At 43.8% G+C, this 17,214-nt stretch overlaps 1 protein-coding gene across 3 annotated transcripts in view; it reads right to left on the reverse strand.

Moving 5' to 3' along the window:
• TMEM273 (transmembrane protein 273) overlaps positions 1-16,888 on the reverse strand; it is a 35,070-nt gene extending 18,182 nt beyond the window's left edge. For 2 of the 3 annotated variants that reach the window (XM_032313289.1, XM_032313287.1), the window contains exon 1: positions 16,746-16,888. In XM_032313289.1, the coding sequence (XP_032169180.1) occupies positions 16,746-16,791 (46 nt within the window). In that variant the 5' untranslated portion in view covers positions 16,792-16,888. Of the gene's footprint in view, positions 1-4,791; positions 4,883-16,745 lie in introns of those variants that run through there. The other variant, XM_032313288.1, reaches the window with a different exon arrangement.
• Positions 16,889-17,214: the final 326 nt, after the last annotated feature.

Genomic DNA, 17,214 nt, shown 5'->3' on the forward strand with positions numbered 1-17,214 from the left:
TTCTCTTCCTGTGAGATGCAGAGAGAAGCAGGAAGGGAGGAACCTGGAACTAACTGGGAAGTGACCCCAAAACGACTGAGCATGAATCCAGAAATGGCTTCAAGTGATGAGACTGAGTACCCAGTACTAAGTGATAAGGCAGGCTCAGGAGGGAGGTAAAGTGGAGCCACGGAGAAACAAGGGACCATTGCTCTTGTACTCTGAGATGGGAAACTCTTGTGGCACACCTGCAGAGTACATGTGGCACACCCATGGCACATGCGTGCCTGCCACTGCTGTGGATGCCTCTGTCTCCCCTGGTCCCCTGTCTCCCCAGGTCAAGCACAGTGCAGCAAACATCCCTCTTCAGTCCTCTCCTGGGCTGGCCTAGGTGACGGAGCACTCTGACTCCCAGGGACTGCTGGGTGTGCGCTGGGGTCTCGAGCCTTCTCCTGACATGGCTGTGACTTGAAGAAACCTCAGGCTCCCTGTCCACAAGCCCAGGAAGCTCCCGAAACTGCTCTTGCTCCATCCCACCTTCTGGTCTCATTAGCCAGACTGCAGCAGCCTTCTCCAGGGAAACAGGCCTCACTGCTCCTCTCCCAGGGTGGTGGTGTTCCCCCTTCCCAGGAAAGCTCCTAGACTCCGGGGCAGAACCCGCACCTGCTGGAGCCGTGCACGTTCTAGACATAGACAGTAAAAGGAAAACTGAGGAGCAAGGACATTAGCAAAAAGAAGGCTCAGAGGGGCCTCTGTCCACAGTCAGAGGGCACACCAGGTCAGACCACCTGCTCAGCAAACCCAGCTCAGCAGCCCCGGCCTGGCCAGTCATGTGCCCTGACGTCTGACCCTGCCCCACTGAGCAGGGAATTCCTTGCACAGAGTCCCGGTCGTACATGGAAGTGTGCATCCATCAGCCACCCGGGAGGACAGAGGGGTGCCTCCCCCAGTCTGAGGGAGTCAGAGAAGGGCCCCTGGAGTAAGAATTATTTAAATTAAAAACAAAAGGACAAGTAGGACCTAGTGAAGGTGGGAGACTGAGCAATGGGCCAGGCAGGGCCGGTGTCCAAGCAGAGGAAGAGGCACCAGCAAAGGCCAAGAGGCGGAGGAAGAGCAAGGGCCTGGGAATAAAAAAGGCAGCTCGGTGAGTCAGCAGTGAAGGGGGCACTGGTAAACTGAGGCTTTCAGGGTTTTCCAGAGGATGAGGACGGGACAGTTAGCCAGGACCCAGCTGCCCTGAGCAAGATCTAGAGTCTGGAGGCCACCAGGAAGAAAGAGAGTCTGACCCAAGGCTCCCAAACACACAGGAAAATGCCTCCAGTTTCCAGAAATAACCTCATAATTAAGAGGAAAATAATACTGGTGGGTCACCAGACAGTACCAAAACTTGTGCCCACTTTGTTTTGCCTGAGCAATCTTTGCTAATTAATTCTTAAAGATTCACACACTGGGATTAAAACACTCAGCTACAGAAGCTAAACTGATCGATACCCTTCCAGACTAATGGAGGGGCTGGAGGCAGGGAGCCGGCTTTGGCCCAAGGTAGACCCAAGGGCACTCCAGAAATGGGGAGCTGTCCCAGAGGGGCAGGACCCTCCCAAGGTATCCCAGACCCATGCTGGACAGCAGGAAGTGACATCAAACCCTGTCACAACTAGCAGGGGAGCTGCTGAAACCTTGAGGAAGCGAGAGATGCTGGAAGCCAGGGGACGCGTGAGGCTGCTTTGGTGGCGTGCGTGGTGGTGTCTCGGGAGGACAGGACTGGAGAACCCACCATGGGGACGCTCAGTTAACCCTACACACACCTTGTGGAGGGTGCTGGTCCCTCTTTGAATGCCTTCATTGGGGCATGAGTGCTTCATATGACTGACTCCATGGTGGGTAGAAAGGATTGACACTCAGAATCGGAGCTTCCGAATCTCCAGTCTGTCACTGTTCTGCCAGTGGCCTAGGGCCGGACAGGACAAGACTGGCAGCTCCGCGGCCTGAGCAACAGCTGACTGGCAAGAGGGCTGACCACAGGAAGCCTCCTTACCGCACACAGAATGCTGTGACGATCCCCTGAAGGTGTGTGGGAGGTGCAGACCGAGGTGCAGGAGGAAAGTCTCCACAGGCCCTCAACCATCCCCTTGAGATGGTGTCCTCAGCTTTCCTGGAGGCCACGGGAGATGTGGGGAGCACAGCATGCCAGGAAGCAGCCCTGGGCAGGAGCTCAGGGGGGAAAGATTATCCTCCCCGTCAGCAGAAGTTACAGAGCTGGACAGAAACCTCCAGAAGGCTGTGTGAGGCCAGGTGTGGGGACAGCCCACCCACTCCATCCCGGGGCTTCAGCCCAGGGAAGGCCTGTTTGCAAGAGTGCCTTTGCAGAGAGAGCAGGGGCGGCTGGAAGCAGCGCAGAATAACTAATTAATGATGGTAAAGTATTGTGGAAGGGGAAAGCGCTGCATAACCGCTAAGTGGTGGGGTTATTATTATTCATGCAATATTCATACTGTGCTCTTCAGCCTCGGAGAAGCTCCGTTCTGCAGTCCTCGGGGACCAGCTGAGGCAAGCATGTGCCCAGGGGGCGGGGCTGTGGGACAACAGCTGGCCTGGCCCACAGGGAAAAGCTCCTGACACTGCAGCGGAAACAGCAACACCCAGCCAACACGAGAGCCCCTGGCGCCTTGGCGACTCCACTCCACCTGCCTCCATCTACCAGAACCGAATTTCTCCGAGCCCTACTGTGCGCCAGAGTCTGTGCTGGGTGTTTCTTGGTCAAGGCAGCTCCTGACATCTGCAGAGTGTAAGGCATACCATAGTCTAAATATTTAAAAGTTAGAGATCCGTCCACACGTGACCCAGCCCACTTGCCACTCAGGGCCCTGAGGGGGAAGCTTAGCCCTCCTAAGGGCCCAAAGCCTGGCTGGTCTGTTGGGCAGGAAGTGGGTCCTGGCCTGGGCCTCTTGGAATGCCAGGATGTTGAGGGATTCAGGACAGGGCCTGGTCCAGTCAGTCTTGCCACCCTGCCTTCTCCCCAATGCCTCAATTTCCCCCCTGGACTTCTGGCCAGCACTGAGGTATGCTTCCCAAACTAGCTTGCTAAGTAGAGAAAAGAAGTGAGTTTTTCTGGTCCTCTGCCAAGGAATGCCTGTTGGTCATGGAAATAAAAGCAGTTCCCCTCTTGCTGCCTAGATCCCAGGCCCCCACAAGGCTGGTTTCCTCCCTGGACACCCCCCTCTCACTTTCAGCGGCCTGGTGGACACACGCAAGCCCCTCTCCTTTACGAGTGCATGCTGACCCAGGTCCTAAACTTGGGAAATCTTTTATAACAAGACTGGAAAGAAAGAAAATCTTCACATTGAATATATGTGTGAATGTGTGTCCCCCAGAGTAGGGACAGGGCCCTTTCTCCTGGGGCCTTGACCCTCATCTTTCCAGAAAGCCCCAGCAGGTGAGGGGTCATCTCGGGGTCACACCGCTGAATAAGGGAGTCCTGGGGCTGGAACCTGGGTCAGCCTGGCTCCAGGAAAGTGTTTCACACTGGAATCTGGGCTGGACAGTGGCTCCAAGTGGACCACAGTTTCTCCCTGTGTCACGTGTGGCTTAATAAGGACTCCCCGGCAGCTTGGGAGGATCTCTGTTCTTAGTGCCCCGAGGTCAGCTCAGGGACCCTCTCTGAATATCTCCAGAGCCTTCCCTGGGTCAGCCCCATCCAACGTTGTCTTCTGTGGGGCTGCACATGGGCCAGCCACAAGCTATGACAGACACCAACACCTCAGCCACAGGCTCTGACCTCAGGCCACAAGCTACTTCCAATGGGGAAGCGAGTATGAGGTGTGGAATGGGGCCTGCAAACCAGCAGACCCTGCTGGTGTGGCCCTGGACAGACTCTGCCTGTCTGCTCTCTCCCAGAAGGTTTGCCTCCAGCCAGCCCAAGTGCTACACTACAGCTGGCAAGCTCTTCCTGCAAGGCTGTGGCAAATGCCCTCCAGGAGAAGGGCCCCCTTCCTCCTGGTGACTCACTAAGCCCTCCTCCTCCCCTGGCCCATGCTCGCTTGTCAACCTCACTCCGTACTCCCCTCTGAGCCAGCCTACCTCCTGCCTGGGCTTTAGCAGGGGCTGTCCTCTCTTCTTAGAACTCCTTCTTTCCCATCCCACCCAGATTTGTTTCTGCACAGAGTTCCTGCAGACTGGCTCCTGGAAGCTGGGGTTGTACTCTAGGCACTAATCAACCCATGGACAAGTGTTGTTACTGGCCATTTGCTGGGCGGTGACCTGGCGAGACCAGATCCTTGCACCGACAGAAGTGACAGCCCAGAGGGGGAACAAGATCCCAAAAAGGCACCCATGAAGACAGGTATACTGTTAGGATTGTGAGGAGCTCTGTGAGAGAGTATCTCCCAGGATCCTGGGGAGGAAAAGCATGAAACCCATACAGAGCAGACGATATGTGAGGAGAAGCCTTCACAGCTGGACAGGAACTTGACAGCTATTCCATGGGCCTGGACAGCAGAAACACGGGGTGGTGCATGTGATGGGGCTGTTCTGCGGACACTTTGGTCTATTCTGGTAGCTATGGAAAACTGTTAAAGGATTTTAGCCACATGGGGGCGCAATTAACTCTCACTCAATAAGACTCCTCCTCCAAGAAGACCTCCTGGACACCCAAGCTTGGATCAGGAGCTTTTTCTCTGTTTCCCTCCATTTTCCTTTATCTTAGTACCTAAGACACCACATTACAACTGTCCTTCCTATTGGCTGTCAACTCCTTCAGATCAGGGCTTGAATCTGTGTCACAACAAAGCCTGATAAAAGTCAATATTCACTTACCAAAAGCAAAAGCTCCCATGTCTATGTGTCCCAGTATCGTAGGGTGGCCCAAGAGCCCAGCTCCAGGCCCTTCACCTCTTCCCCTGGGCAGCAACTCGACCCAAAGGTTTGCGTAGGTTTCTGAGGGGGTACAGGCGGGTTCCAGGCAGAAACTCCCCAGCTGCTCATCTGTTTTGTTCAGATGAGCAGGAGAGAGCAAGCCCGTTCATCTCACTGAGAACCATTAGCCCGTTATTTAATGGAATCAAATTTAATAAAAGGAGCAGTTCAGGCAATTCTGGAGGATAAATGAGGGTATAGATGTGACAGAGATGCTTACAGTGACTTTAAAGAGGAAGCACAAGTGGTTAACGTGGAAGTGAGTGAAAAACTCTGCTGAGCTATGGAAAGTGTTCAAGGACCACTGGGAATTCCCAGCAGGTGTTTTGTGGAGGTCACCACACTGTCCTTCCTTCAGGATCCCCCAGGATCAGTGCTGTGTGTCTGAGAGACATTAAGGAGCCCCGAATCCCCTCCCCAAAGATCTTCCTCCAAACCACCCACCCATCAGGTTCTTAAAAACTCGTCTCAGACCTCCATTTCTGGAAAGATAGAACAGGCTAACCTTTCCTTATTCTTCTCACCAAATTTAGCTTAAAACCTAGATATTAGACAAAAACAAACAAACAAACATAAGAAGATCCTGAAAGATGGAGAGAAGAAGGCAGACTGGCTGAGGACCTTGGGGGCCCCACTGGAGGCAGCCTGTGGCCTGTGGTCAAAGTGTGGCTGTCACAGCTCATAAAAATATAAGTCAACAAAAGAGACTTTCTTCTCCTCTAAGATTTCTAAATTCTGTTTGACTGTTTAGGCTAAGAAATAACATGTCTAAAGTAGTTCCCAATATATGTAGAGGAAATATTTAAGAGAGGAAAGGGACATAGAGACACAATTTCCACTTTTCACTTGAACTGTTAAAATGTTGATAACAGTAGATGATAATATATTATGCATATATCATGGAATACCTACTATACTAGTCCAATGGTAGGAATACCTACCATTCCAGTGTTTCAGCAACCACTGAAAAGGCAATGAAAAGAAATATGTTCAAAAACACTACAGACAAATCAAATGGAATTCTAATAAAGAATGTTCCAGTAACACACAGGAAGGTAGGAAAAAGAGAAATGAAAAACAGAGAACAAGGAGAAATCATAATATAAAGGGGCAGCCTGAAAGCTCCAACATATCAAGAACTACATTAAGTGTAAATTGCCTATATCTGCTAATTAAAAAACAGGTTTGCAAAGCTTATTTAAAAAATGATTGAACCATATGCTGTCCACAAGAAACTCACCCTAAATATGATATAGGTATGTAGAAAATAAAAGAATGAAAAAAAGAAATCCATGCAGACATTAACAAAAAGAAAGAGGAGTGGCTACATTTATATCAGAGACATTTTTGAGCACAGAAAATTAATGGTAGGGCCAAAGATATTACATGACATTGTATTACATTACATAATGATGAAAGAGCCAATCCACCAAACCGACACAGTAATCCTAAATCCTTATAAACAAACAACACAGCTGTAAAATCTGTGAAGCAGAAACCAATAACACTGAAAGGAAAAATAGACAGATGCACAACTATAGTTAAAGGCTTCAATAGTCCTCTCTCAACAACTGATAAAACAACTAGACAGAAAATCAGCCATGATAGAAAAAAATTCAACCATATTATCAAGCAAAAGGACCCAACCACCAGCAGAATATGCATTCTCTTCAAGCACTTCTATAAGATATATCAAGGTATCTAGACTACATTCTGCATCAAACATCAACAAAATTAAAATAATTTCACTCATACAAAGTAAGATCACAATGGGCTCAACTAGAAATTAACAATAGAAAGATAACCAGAAATTTTCCAAACACTTGGAAACTAACGATATTTCCACAAAATTCGTGTGTCAAAGAGGAAGTCTCAAGGGAAATCAAAATATTTATTAATATTTTTAATAAAAATGCAAACACACGTATCAATATTTGTAGGACATAGCTAACATAGCTGAGAGGGCAATTTATAGTACTAAATGCTTACATTAGGAAAGAGGTGAAGTCTTCAAACCAATAATCTAATATCTCACTTGAAGAAATCAGAAGAACATCGAAATAAAGCCAGAACATGCAGAAGGAAGTAAATAATAAAGACCATAGCAGAAATCAATGAAGCTGAAAACAGAAAAAAATAATAAAATGGTTTATTTATTAACCATTTAATAAATGGTTAATAAAAAAGAAATAAAAAATCCAATACTTTGAAAAGATCAATCAGATAAACCTCTATTGAGACTGGCAAGGGAAAAAAGAGAGATGACACCAATATCAGAAGTGAAACAGGAACATCACTACAGATCCTATAGACATCAGAAGGGTAATAAGGGAATACTATGAATAACCCTAGACATAAAAACCTGGTGACTTATGAACAACTGGGTGACACAGTTGGTCAAGCAACCAACTCTTGGTTTCAGCTCAGGTCATGATCTCAGGGACTTGAGATTGAACCCCATCATGGGCTCCACACTCAGTAAGGAGCCTGCTTGAGATTCCCTCTCCGTCCCCATCTGCCCCTCCTCCCCATATGTGCACTTTCAATCTCTCTTACATAAATAAATGAATCTTTGAAAAAGAAAAACTGGTGACTTAGATAAAATGGGCCAATTCCTCAAAAAGTACTAACTGTCACAACTCATCCGATATGAAATACTTTGAAGCCCTATAACTATTAAGGAAACTGAACTCAAAATCTACAAACCCCAGAAAAGAAGTCCACAGGCCCAGACAGTTTCAGGGGAGAATTCTAGCAAATTTTTAAAGAATAATTAACACCAATTATGCAAAATCCCATCCAGACAATAGAAGAGAAGAGAAAGCTTCCTAATTCATTTTATGAAATCAACATTACCATGACATTAGGACCAGAGAAAAAAAGGTGCAAAAAAGGACAACTACAAACCAGTGTTCATCATGAATACAGACTCAAAAACTCTTACCAAATGCTATCAAGTAGAATTCAGAAAAATAAAATCATGACCAAATGGAGTCTAGTCAAGGATGCAAGTCTGGTTTGATATTCAAAAATACATCACCGCAATCCACCACATTAACAAATAACAGAAGAATAAAATCACATGATCATATCAAGTGATGCAGGGTTCTAAACCCACATATGACCAAAATTCTCAGAAAACTAGGAAAAGAGAGAAACATCATCAACTTATTAAGAATCTACAAAAAATCCAACAGCTAACATTACACTTAATCATAAGAAACAACGTGTTTTCCTACAAAGAACAAAAATAAGGCAAAGCTATTTGCCATTGCCCTAGCTGTTCAACATAGTACTGGAAGTTCCTGCCAGTCCAATAAGACAAGAAAAGGAAACTAAAACAACATACCATTCAGAAAGGGGAAAATACAACCATTTGCAGTTCATGGTCCACATAGAAAATCCCAAGGAATCTAAAAAATAATCCCTAAAATTAGTAAGTGAATTCATTAAGGTGGCAGAATAGAAGATTGACATACATAAATCCCTTATACTTCTATATACTAATAGTTACACATAGAAAGAGAAATTTAAATACAATTTATTATCACCCCCACAAAAAATACTTAGATATAAACCTAATAATACATGTACAGATGTCACATATTAAAAATTCCACAATGGTGATGAGAGAAATAAAAAAGAATCTTAATAAATGGAGATACAAACCAAGTTCACGGAAAACTCAGCTAATAAAGATGTCAAATCACCCCAAACTGATCTCTAGATTTAATGTAATTCCCATCAAAATCCTTGCAAGATTTTTTTATTGATGTAGATAAGATTATTCTAAAATTTACATGGAAAGATAAAGGAAATAGAATTGCTAAAAACCTTTTTTTTTTTTTTTTTTTTTTTTTTAGAAAATGAAGAATAAAGTAGGAGGGAACATTCTAACATCTTGAAATTTACATACTTACAGAAATCAAAACTGCTTGGTATTGGCCGAGGGACAGACCAATGGAAAAGAAAAGATGACCCAGAAATAGTCTATACAAGAATGATCAATCGATTCTGGACAACAGAGTAAAAACAATTCAATAGAGGAAGAATAGTTTTTTCCACCAGTGGTGCTGGAGTGATTAGATATCTATAAGCAGCAACAACAACAACAATAAAGTATGCTGAGCTAAATTCACAAATGAACTCCAAGTGGATTACAGAATCAAATGTAAAAGATAAAACTGTACAACTTGGTGAAAGGTAAAATAGAAATGGGGTGATTTAAAAGGGAACAAAGAGGTCATTAAGGAGATGGACCTTATGCACACCCTCACTGGACAGACCCATGAACTTCTGAACTGGGTCAAACTGCAAATATTTCAAAAGACTCAGCCAGAACACCTATGACTTGTTAAGAGAAGTTAAGCAAAGGCTTAATGATAGTCTTAGCAACAAATTATATTCAATCAAGATTACTTTTCTGTTGCTAACACCAATCAAAATTCTTTGTAAACAACATTCAAGCATTCCCTTTGTCTTTAGAAACCCTTGACTTCTGTTCCCTAGAGGGGAGGGGAGGTGCACTATTTGTGTTGTGTTGTTAAATCTTTTGTGTTCCTGAATTACACATCTGAGGCCCCCAATCAATGATTATTGTTTTTGTTTTAGTTCCGGTTTTGTTTTGTTTTGTTTTTTGTTTTTTGTTTTTTGTTTTTTTGATTGACAACTTTTAGGAGAAAACATAAGATTAAGGAAGGAGCAAGATGGCAGAGGAGTAGGAGAAAACATTAGATAAAATCTTGGAGACCTAGGGCATGAGTAGTGAAAATGTCTCAGATGTGCTATCAAAAGCATGATCCATAAAAGAAAAAAAAATCAGTAAACTAGACTTAATTAAAATTAAGTACTTTTGTTCTATGAAAAACCCTATGAGGGGGATGAAAAGACCAGATAGAGACTGGGAGAAAATATTTTCAGATCACATCTTTGACAAAGGACTTATATTCAGAATATATTAAGAACTCTTAAAATTCAATAGTAAAGGAAAAACCAAGCAAACCAATTAGAAAACTGGCAAAAGTCATGCAGAGAATGCTGGCTTGACCAGGGCATTTCTCCTCACCTTCCCAGGGTCCTCCCTTTTTCCTTTATGTTCCACTGACTTTCCGAGTGACCCTGCTGTATTGTTTTCTTTTGTTACATTTGTGATAAATTGTTGCATGGCAAAAGAAAACTAACATGTCAAGAATTCTTTCTTCCTGGAATCCACTCACTGACTGATTGTGAACCATTGTCTTGGCAGGAATCTGAAACAGGGGAAAAGCTGTCAGGAAAGATTTTTACAAAGATCTCAGGGACTAAGAGCCAAGGAATAAAGTGATGACTTTGACTTGTAAGATAAAAACGAATTTAATTCTCTTTACCCCAGCCTCTGCCATCTTTTCATTATAAATTAAGGGGGCGGGGGGGAGGTGGCGGGAAGCCTCTGTTCTCTTCAATAACTCTGGCTCTTTCAGTGAAGGATGTTTTAGGCACTGGAACATAATTAAAGTGATATTGTGTTTCTTTTATTATCATGATTATAATAATACATAGATTTCAGCGAGTCCTTTCCAACAGAATTAAAACGGAGACAGATGGCTGACATTTTGGTTGGAATTAAGAGTCCATAGGAATATTTTATCTAGCAGCCTTTTAAAAAGGAAGGTACAAACCTCTAAGAAAATGCCTAGATATCTCACCAGATATTTTCAATAGCTATTCTTAGAGCAATATTTTAGCAAAATTCAGCAATATTGATCGGTTGGTAGTTAAATGCAAATATTTATTTAGAATTGTGATAACCGTAACCCACAATCTGTGGAGACTGAGAAAAAACAAGGCCATCACACCTCAGGTTTAGCCTTAGCATAAGTACAGCCATCTTAGCTCCGGCAGCCATCTCAGACCCCTGCGCCCAAGGGCTGAACTTTCCCTCACCCTGCTTTAGTAACCCCCACCCTGTTTTGGTTCCAGGAAACCCCACCCTGCTTTAGTAACAGGAAGCCATAAATACCCCTGCCTTAACTAAGCTCAGGGTCCAAGTTCCTACTCTGCTGTGTCGGTTATACTTGGGCGCAAGTTAAGATTGTCAAATAAACCCTCGTGTGATTGCATCAGTACTTGGCTCCTTGGTGGTCTCTCAGATGCGAAAACTCTGGCACAACAAATCAGCTATAAGTCTTTCATCATTATGTCAAGAGAACATGAGCCTTTCTTAGCCAGGTATCTTCTGCTTCCAAACGTGAAGCCCTTAGAAGGACCCAAGAACGGTTATACGTTGTCTAGTACAGAAAGGATAACTGGAATCACTAGAATATCAGGCAAACTCCAAAATGTGGAATGTTCTATGAAAGAATAGGAGATGGGGTGCCTGAGTGGCTCAATGGGTTAAATCCTCTGCCTTCAGCTCAGGTCATGATCTCAGGATCCTGGGATCGAGTTCTGCATCAGGCTCTCTGCTCAGCAGGGAACCTGCTTCCCCCTCTCTCTGCCTGCCTCTCTGCCTATTTGTGATCTCTCTCTCTCTCTCTCTGTCAAATAAATTAAAAAAAAGGAAAAAAGGAAAAAAAAAAGAGATGGAAGCTTCTAAAACACCAATGTCATAAAAGACAAAGGCTTAGGATATGTTTCAGGTAAAGAAGGTCAAAGAAACAAGGTTACCAAATGCCACATCAGCCCCTCCACTGTCTCCTTTGTTCAGGACAGTGAAGCTGCAGAGGGCATTGGTGGGTCCAGTGAAAATACTGAACTGCGATAGATTATGTGAAAGTATTTTGACAATGCTAACTTTCCTGATGTTGCCAACTGTGCTGTGGTTATACAAGAGATTGTCTCCATTTTTAAGAAATACACACTAATGTATTTAGGGTTAAAAAAACAACATGATAGATATAACTTACTCTCAAATGGCTCTGAAAAAAAAGACATCTCTCTCTTACTATATAGAACTATATATATTTATATCCTCATTTGTTTGGTATAAACATATCTCTCCAGAGAGGTAACATAAGATAATGCAAATGATGGAATCTGATTAAGAAATCAGCAAATCATACAGGTGTTCTTTGTATTATTTTTCTTGCAATTTTTCTTTAAGTTTGAAACTATCTTGAAATAAAAGATTGAGAGAACAGTTTCAAAAGTCATGTCAGTTTTCCATGATGACACTACTTTCTGTTCTCAGCTGGGAGGCAGTTTGGTATTGGAGCTCCAAGTACGGCTTTTCAGCATCAAACTGTTTGCATTTGAATCCAGTATTTCCACTCACCAGCTATGTGACCTCTGATAAGTTACTTTATCATTCTGGGCCTCAGTTTCTTCATCTGTGAAATGGGCATGAGAACATCTGCTTTGTGGTTGGTTTATCAGAAACAAATGAGATCTACGTAGGAGTGCTGGGCGAGACACCATGCTCAGAATCAGCTCTCAGGAAGTGGGCTTTGATGATGCTTTCAAGGAAAATAATCTACACACAGGAGAGAAAGTGTAGTAAGAGCCAAGATGAGTTTTAAGTCAAAGCAAAAGAAGAGGGAGGAGGAGTAGAAGAAGGAGAAGAGGAAGAAGAAGGAGGAGGAGGAGGAGAGGGAGGAGGTAGGGGAAGGGGGAGGAAGGGGAGAGGGAAGGAAAAGGGAAAAGGAAGGGGGGGGAAGGGGGAGGGGAAGGGAGAGGGGGAGGAGAAGAAGTAAGGAAAAAGAAGAGAGAGGAGGAGAAAGTATCTTACATACAAGCTACCAAGATTCACAAGCTACAGTGAATACAGTAGTGTGACATGACTCAGCACAGAGAGACACAAATACTGGCACAGAATAGGAATCCCTTTAATAGTTCAAATATGCATTAAATGGGTATAAAATAGAAGCAACACTGCAAAGCAGGGGAGAAAGAAAAGATTGTGAAATAAATGATATTAAGATCATTGAGGTTTCATATAGAAAAAACCTAAAATGAGATCCTTTGTTTAGGCCATGCACAAATATAAATTCCAAATAAATTAAAGGTGCAATCATGGAAAATGCAACCACTTTAATTAAAAAAAGAAAAAAGTTTCTTAGACAAGGGAGAAAAACCAGACACAGCAAAAGTCAAAGAATAATAAATGTCATTGTATCCCATTTACAGACTTCTGCAGAGCAAAGGATACCACAAAGAGAAAAGATAAACAACATACATAGATAGGATATTGACAACACATGACAGAGCCAAGTAATTAATATCCAGAAAAATATATATAAAGGACCAATTGGACCACAGGAAATGTACAGAAAAAGACATCTGGCTGTCTGATAAAGAAAGGGAAAATAGTTAATCTCACTAGTCATCAGGAACGTGCAACCTAAAAACTTGGAGATAATATTTTACAACTCTGATTGACAAAAAATGAGAAGTCTGACACTACTGAGTATTACTAAACCTGTAGGGGGACAGAAAGGTCCGGATCTTGCTAACGGAGAGCAATTTGGCAATATCCAATGAGGGGAGAATTGTCCATACCCGTGACTTGTGACGTCTTCAAGATTATCTCCCAGAAAACAGCCGTGCATGGCTTCTAAAAGATGGGACTGAGAAGTTTCATTACAGCATCAACAAACACTCAACAAGTAAGAAACAACCTAAATTCTCTCAGTTACCAGAAGGTACAACTAAATTATGATGTAGTGTTTCAACAGACCTATTTAGGACAGTTGAAACGAATATCATTGATCTATGTGATCAGCGCGGGGAGCGAAGGCAGCATGTTGAGTGTGCTGTAGTGACATTCGTGTCACATGTTGAACCCCTAGAAAGCAACACAGGAAGGAAGCTCAGTCAAAGCAGGGGTGCTGTATCTTCCGGAGAAGAGAGAAAACAAAACAGGGGAGGGGAGCCCCAAGGGCATTAACTCCATTTCTGACATTCTCTTTCTTTGATGGATATGTTGATTTATCTACTTACGAATCTGTCTAAAAAACCAGCCAAATTTTAAAAATGTATTAATTCAAGGTGTTGAGTCCATGTTTGTTACATTGATGTCAGTTTTTTTTTTCTTTTTTAAGATTTTATTTATTTATTTGACAGAAAGAGACAGCGAGAGAGGGAACACCGGCAGGGGGAGTGGGAGAGGGAGAAGCAGGCTTCCCATGGAGCAGGGAACCCGATGTGGGACTCGACCCCAGGACCCTGGGATCATGACCCAAGTTGAAGGCAGAAACTTAACGACTGAGCAACGCAGGAGCCCTACATTGATGTCAGTCTTAAAATAGTTTTAGAATATTGGAAAACTGACTTTCCCAAAACTGTCCAACTACTCTGTGTTGTGGGAAATAGAGGCTCATGCAGGCCAGGATGTCACGGGAGTCACTAGGGAGAGATGTTCCTCTTCCTCCCATGTCCCCAAAAGCCCTCATGCACAGCTCTCACATATGCCCTGAGGTGACTGGCCTGGTCCCCTGCCCTGTGTTAGTAGGTATCACTAGATAATCCCCCAGGTCGCTTCTACCAGTTTGTAAAGAAAAGCTTAATTAATTCTTACAACTTTCAAAGAGGCTATCATGCTACTTTTTGGTGCGGTGCGTAGAAATTTATTTTGTATTAAGAATATATATGATCCTTATGAAAAATGTCAATACAAAGAAACCAAAAGATGCCTTATAATCCTATTTCCTAGAAAGGGTAAAAGGAAACTTTTCATGACTTGCTGTATTTCCTTCCAGTCAAGTTTTGGATAGGCAAGCCAACATATGGAAAATGTAATTCTGTACCTATAACTCCATAAGTTTGTCACCTCCCCTTTATCCATGTCAGTTCTGAGAATGTTTTTCATGTAAACATTTTGGATATCGTTGGAAAAGTTTGATTATAACTGACTTAGCCAGATTCTGACTGAAAATCATTTGTTTTCTGGTTTCTACTGGAGTCAACAGTGCTAAATAACATCCTATTAAATATTCAGGGGAATTTTTATCCTATTACTTCATCAGGATAAGTTTCCAAAGGTGGAATTTCTGGGTAAAAGGTTGTGAACAGCTTACACTTTGCTACATGTTATCCAATTATGTCCTGAGAAGATTGGGTCAATCAGTGTTCTAATTATCCAAATAGTGAGTGCCCACCTCCTGTTAGATCCCGGCCATGTGCTTTAAACATGGCCGCAGACTGAATTCTCTCAACAGCCCTGTGAGGTTCGTACAGTCATTATCCCCAAGTTACAGATGAGAAAACTTAGCACAGACAGGATGGACAACGTGCCCCAGCTCCCAGGGCTGGTAAAGAGCTAAGAGGATTAACATTCATTTCTTTAGAGGGAAACACAGTCTCTGAAACACCACTGTTTCTGCCAACGGTATCTGAAAACACTAACTGGCTATGATACCTTAGCCAACTAATTAAAACTTTATCCTTAAAATGCGGATAATGGTGGGACCTATTTCATGAAGTTGCTATAGGCACCAAATGAGCTAATGTGTTTAAGGGAATAGGCAGCAGGTCGAATGCACTCAAAAATGTTACATTACTCTTTCTTTTATTATCTGGGACCTTGAGCATTTTCAAGGCTTATCGCTTGTTCGTAATTTTTCGGAAAACTTCCTACTTGTATCATGGGCACATTTTTTTCAGGGGATTTCTTAAATTTCACTCCCTTCCCCACACCCACCCCCCGGGACAGACGTGGGGAAGGAAGATGTACAGACTGGTCTGTACATCTACACTGGTCAAAAGCAGAAACAGGTTAAGATGCCTGCCACCTCTGTCGCGTCGCCGAGCACACTTTGCGTTTTCTGCCCTGCACACACATCTTTTTTGCTTGCTGGTTCTAACTACCCCCATGGCCACTGCCACTCATTACACATGGCCATTTCCACATGTAAACTGCTAGATGCCGAGGCTCTCTGCCTCCCACGCTAACTCCCAGAAAGCCAAGGTCTTTGTTCACTCCGGGCTGGATGTGGGCTTCAGGCAGGAGTCCTGCCCCTGGGAATTAGCATTGCCCATGTCCCGGATCTAGGCTGTTGCTTCCTCAGATAGAAGATTAGATCTGGAGATAGCCTTTGAGTCTTGACCCAGGGCAAGTTCTGAGAAACAGCCTCTTTGTGCAGATGCCTTTTTAAGAAATATCAATTAATGTTGAAGCAGATTTTGCAAAGTACGTGGCTCATTAATCTCTGTTTATCTCTGTCTACACATATCATTCTAACCATCATTCTGGGCCTCAATCTTTATCTCTCTCTATTTTCCCTCTCTGATTCTCTGGTCTTCTATTTCTCCCTCTATATCCGGCCTTACTTTTCTATCAGTCTCCACCTTTTCCCCTTCTTCCTTCTTTTGATGTACAGAATTAAAGATGACTTTTAAAAGTCTGGATACTTCTGGGTGACTAAGAACCTCCTTCATTCCATAATAAGACTCATTCACCATGAACTATGGAGAAGCACCTACATTTTCTCATTTTATATAATTATTTTGGTTTGACCTAATTAAATTGAACTTAATTTTCAAACAATCCTAGAAGACATGCATTATTATCCCCCTTATCTCTTATTGGTTCAGAAACTGAGAGAGGGTCTAAGAAGCTTGCAGCAGTTTGTCAGCAATGAGGCCACAATTTAAAGCCAGATTTTTCCAGGTCCCAAGCCCAAAGCTCTTTCTACCACATGACCCTTTCCTGTTCTCCTCTGACACAGAAGCATCTGTAAGTTGCAGCTGGAATGAAACAGACAAAAATCGTTGCTCACTGTTTCCTGTCTCAAAATGAGAAAAGCTGTCTATCTCAAGGGACACATCTGTGCTTGAAGGACTGAGCCCCAGTGGGCTAATGCTCCCCCAGTTTCCCACTCACTGAGGGACCCCAGCCACAGAAGAGTACCACCCACACCATTTCTGCATTCCTTACTTACCCAGGAGGAGGAAGAGGGCTCTCAGCATGCTGGCCCCCAAGCCCATGCCGGCTCTATGCTCCTGGCTCCTCTCTGAACAGGCACCGAGCGCTGTATGACCCAAGGCTGCAAGGGACAGGAGCCAAGCTCCACGTGACAGACAAGGAGGAAGCTGCCTCCAAGCCAGGAGGCTGCTCAGTTCCTCTCCGCGACATCAAAGGGCAGGGCTGAGAGAAGCACTTGTTGTCCTGGCCCTGCCATCTGTGGAAGGGAACTAGCCCACAAGAAAGGCTCCTTGAGGCTTTCCAGGATACTGGCTTTCACCCCATCTATCTCCTATAACCTACCCCCACCCACCACACACACACACAGCACGGGAACAGAAGTGCCCTGAGGGCAGATTCTTGCCCAAAGACCCAGGCTGATGAGTCTCAGAGGGGGTTGTGGGCAAAGCAAATATGGACGTCTAGGTCATGCAACACTCATGGCC

The sequence above is a fragment of the Mustela erminea genome, chromosome 14 (genome assembly GCF_009829155.1).
Source record: "Mustela erminea isolate mMusErm1 chromosome 14, mMusErm1.Pri, whole genome shotgun sequence".
Classification (NCBI taxonomy): domain Eukaryota; kingdom Metazoa; phylum Chordata; class Mammalia; order Carnivora; family Mustelidae; genus Mustela; species Mustela erminea.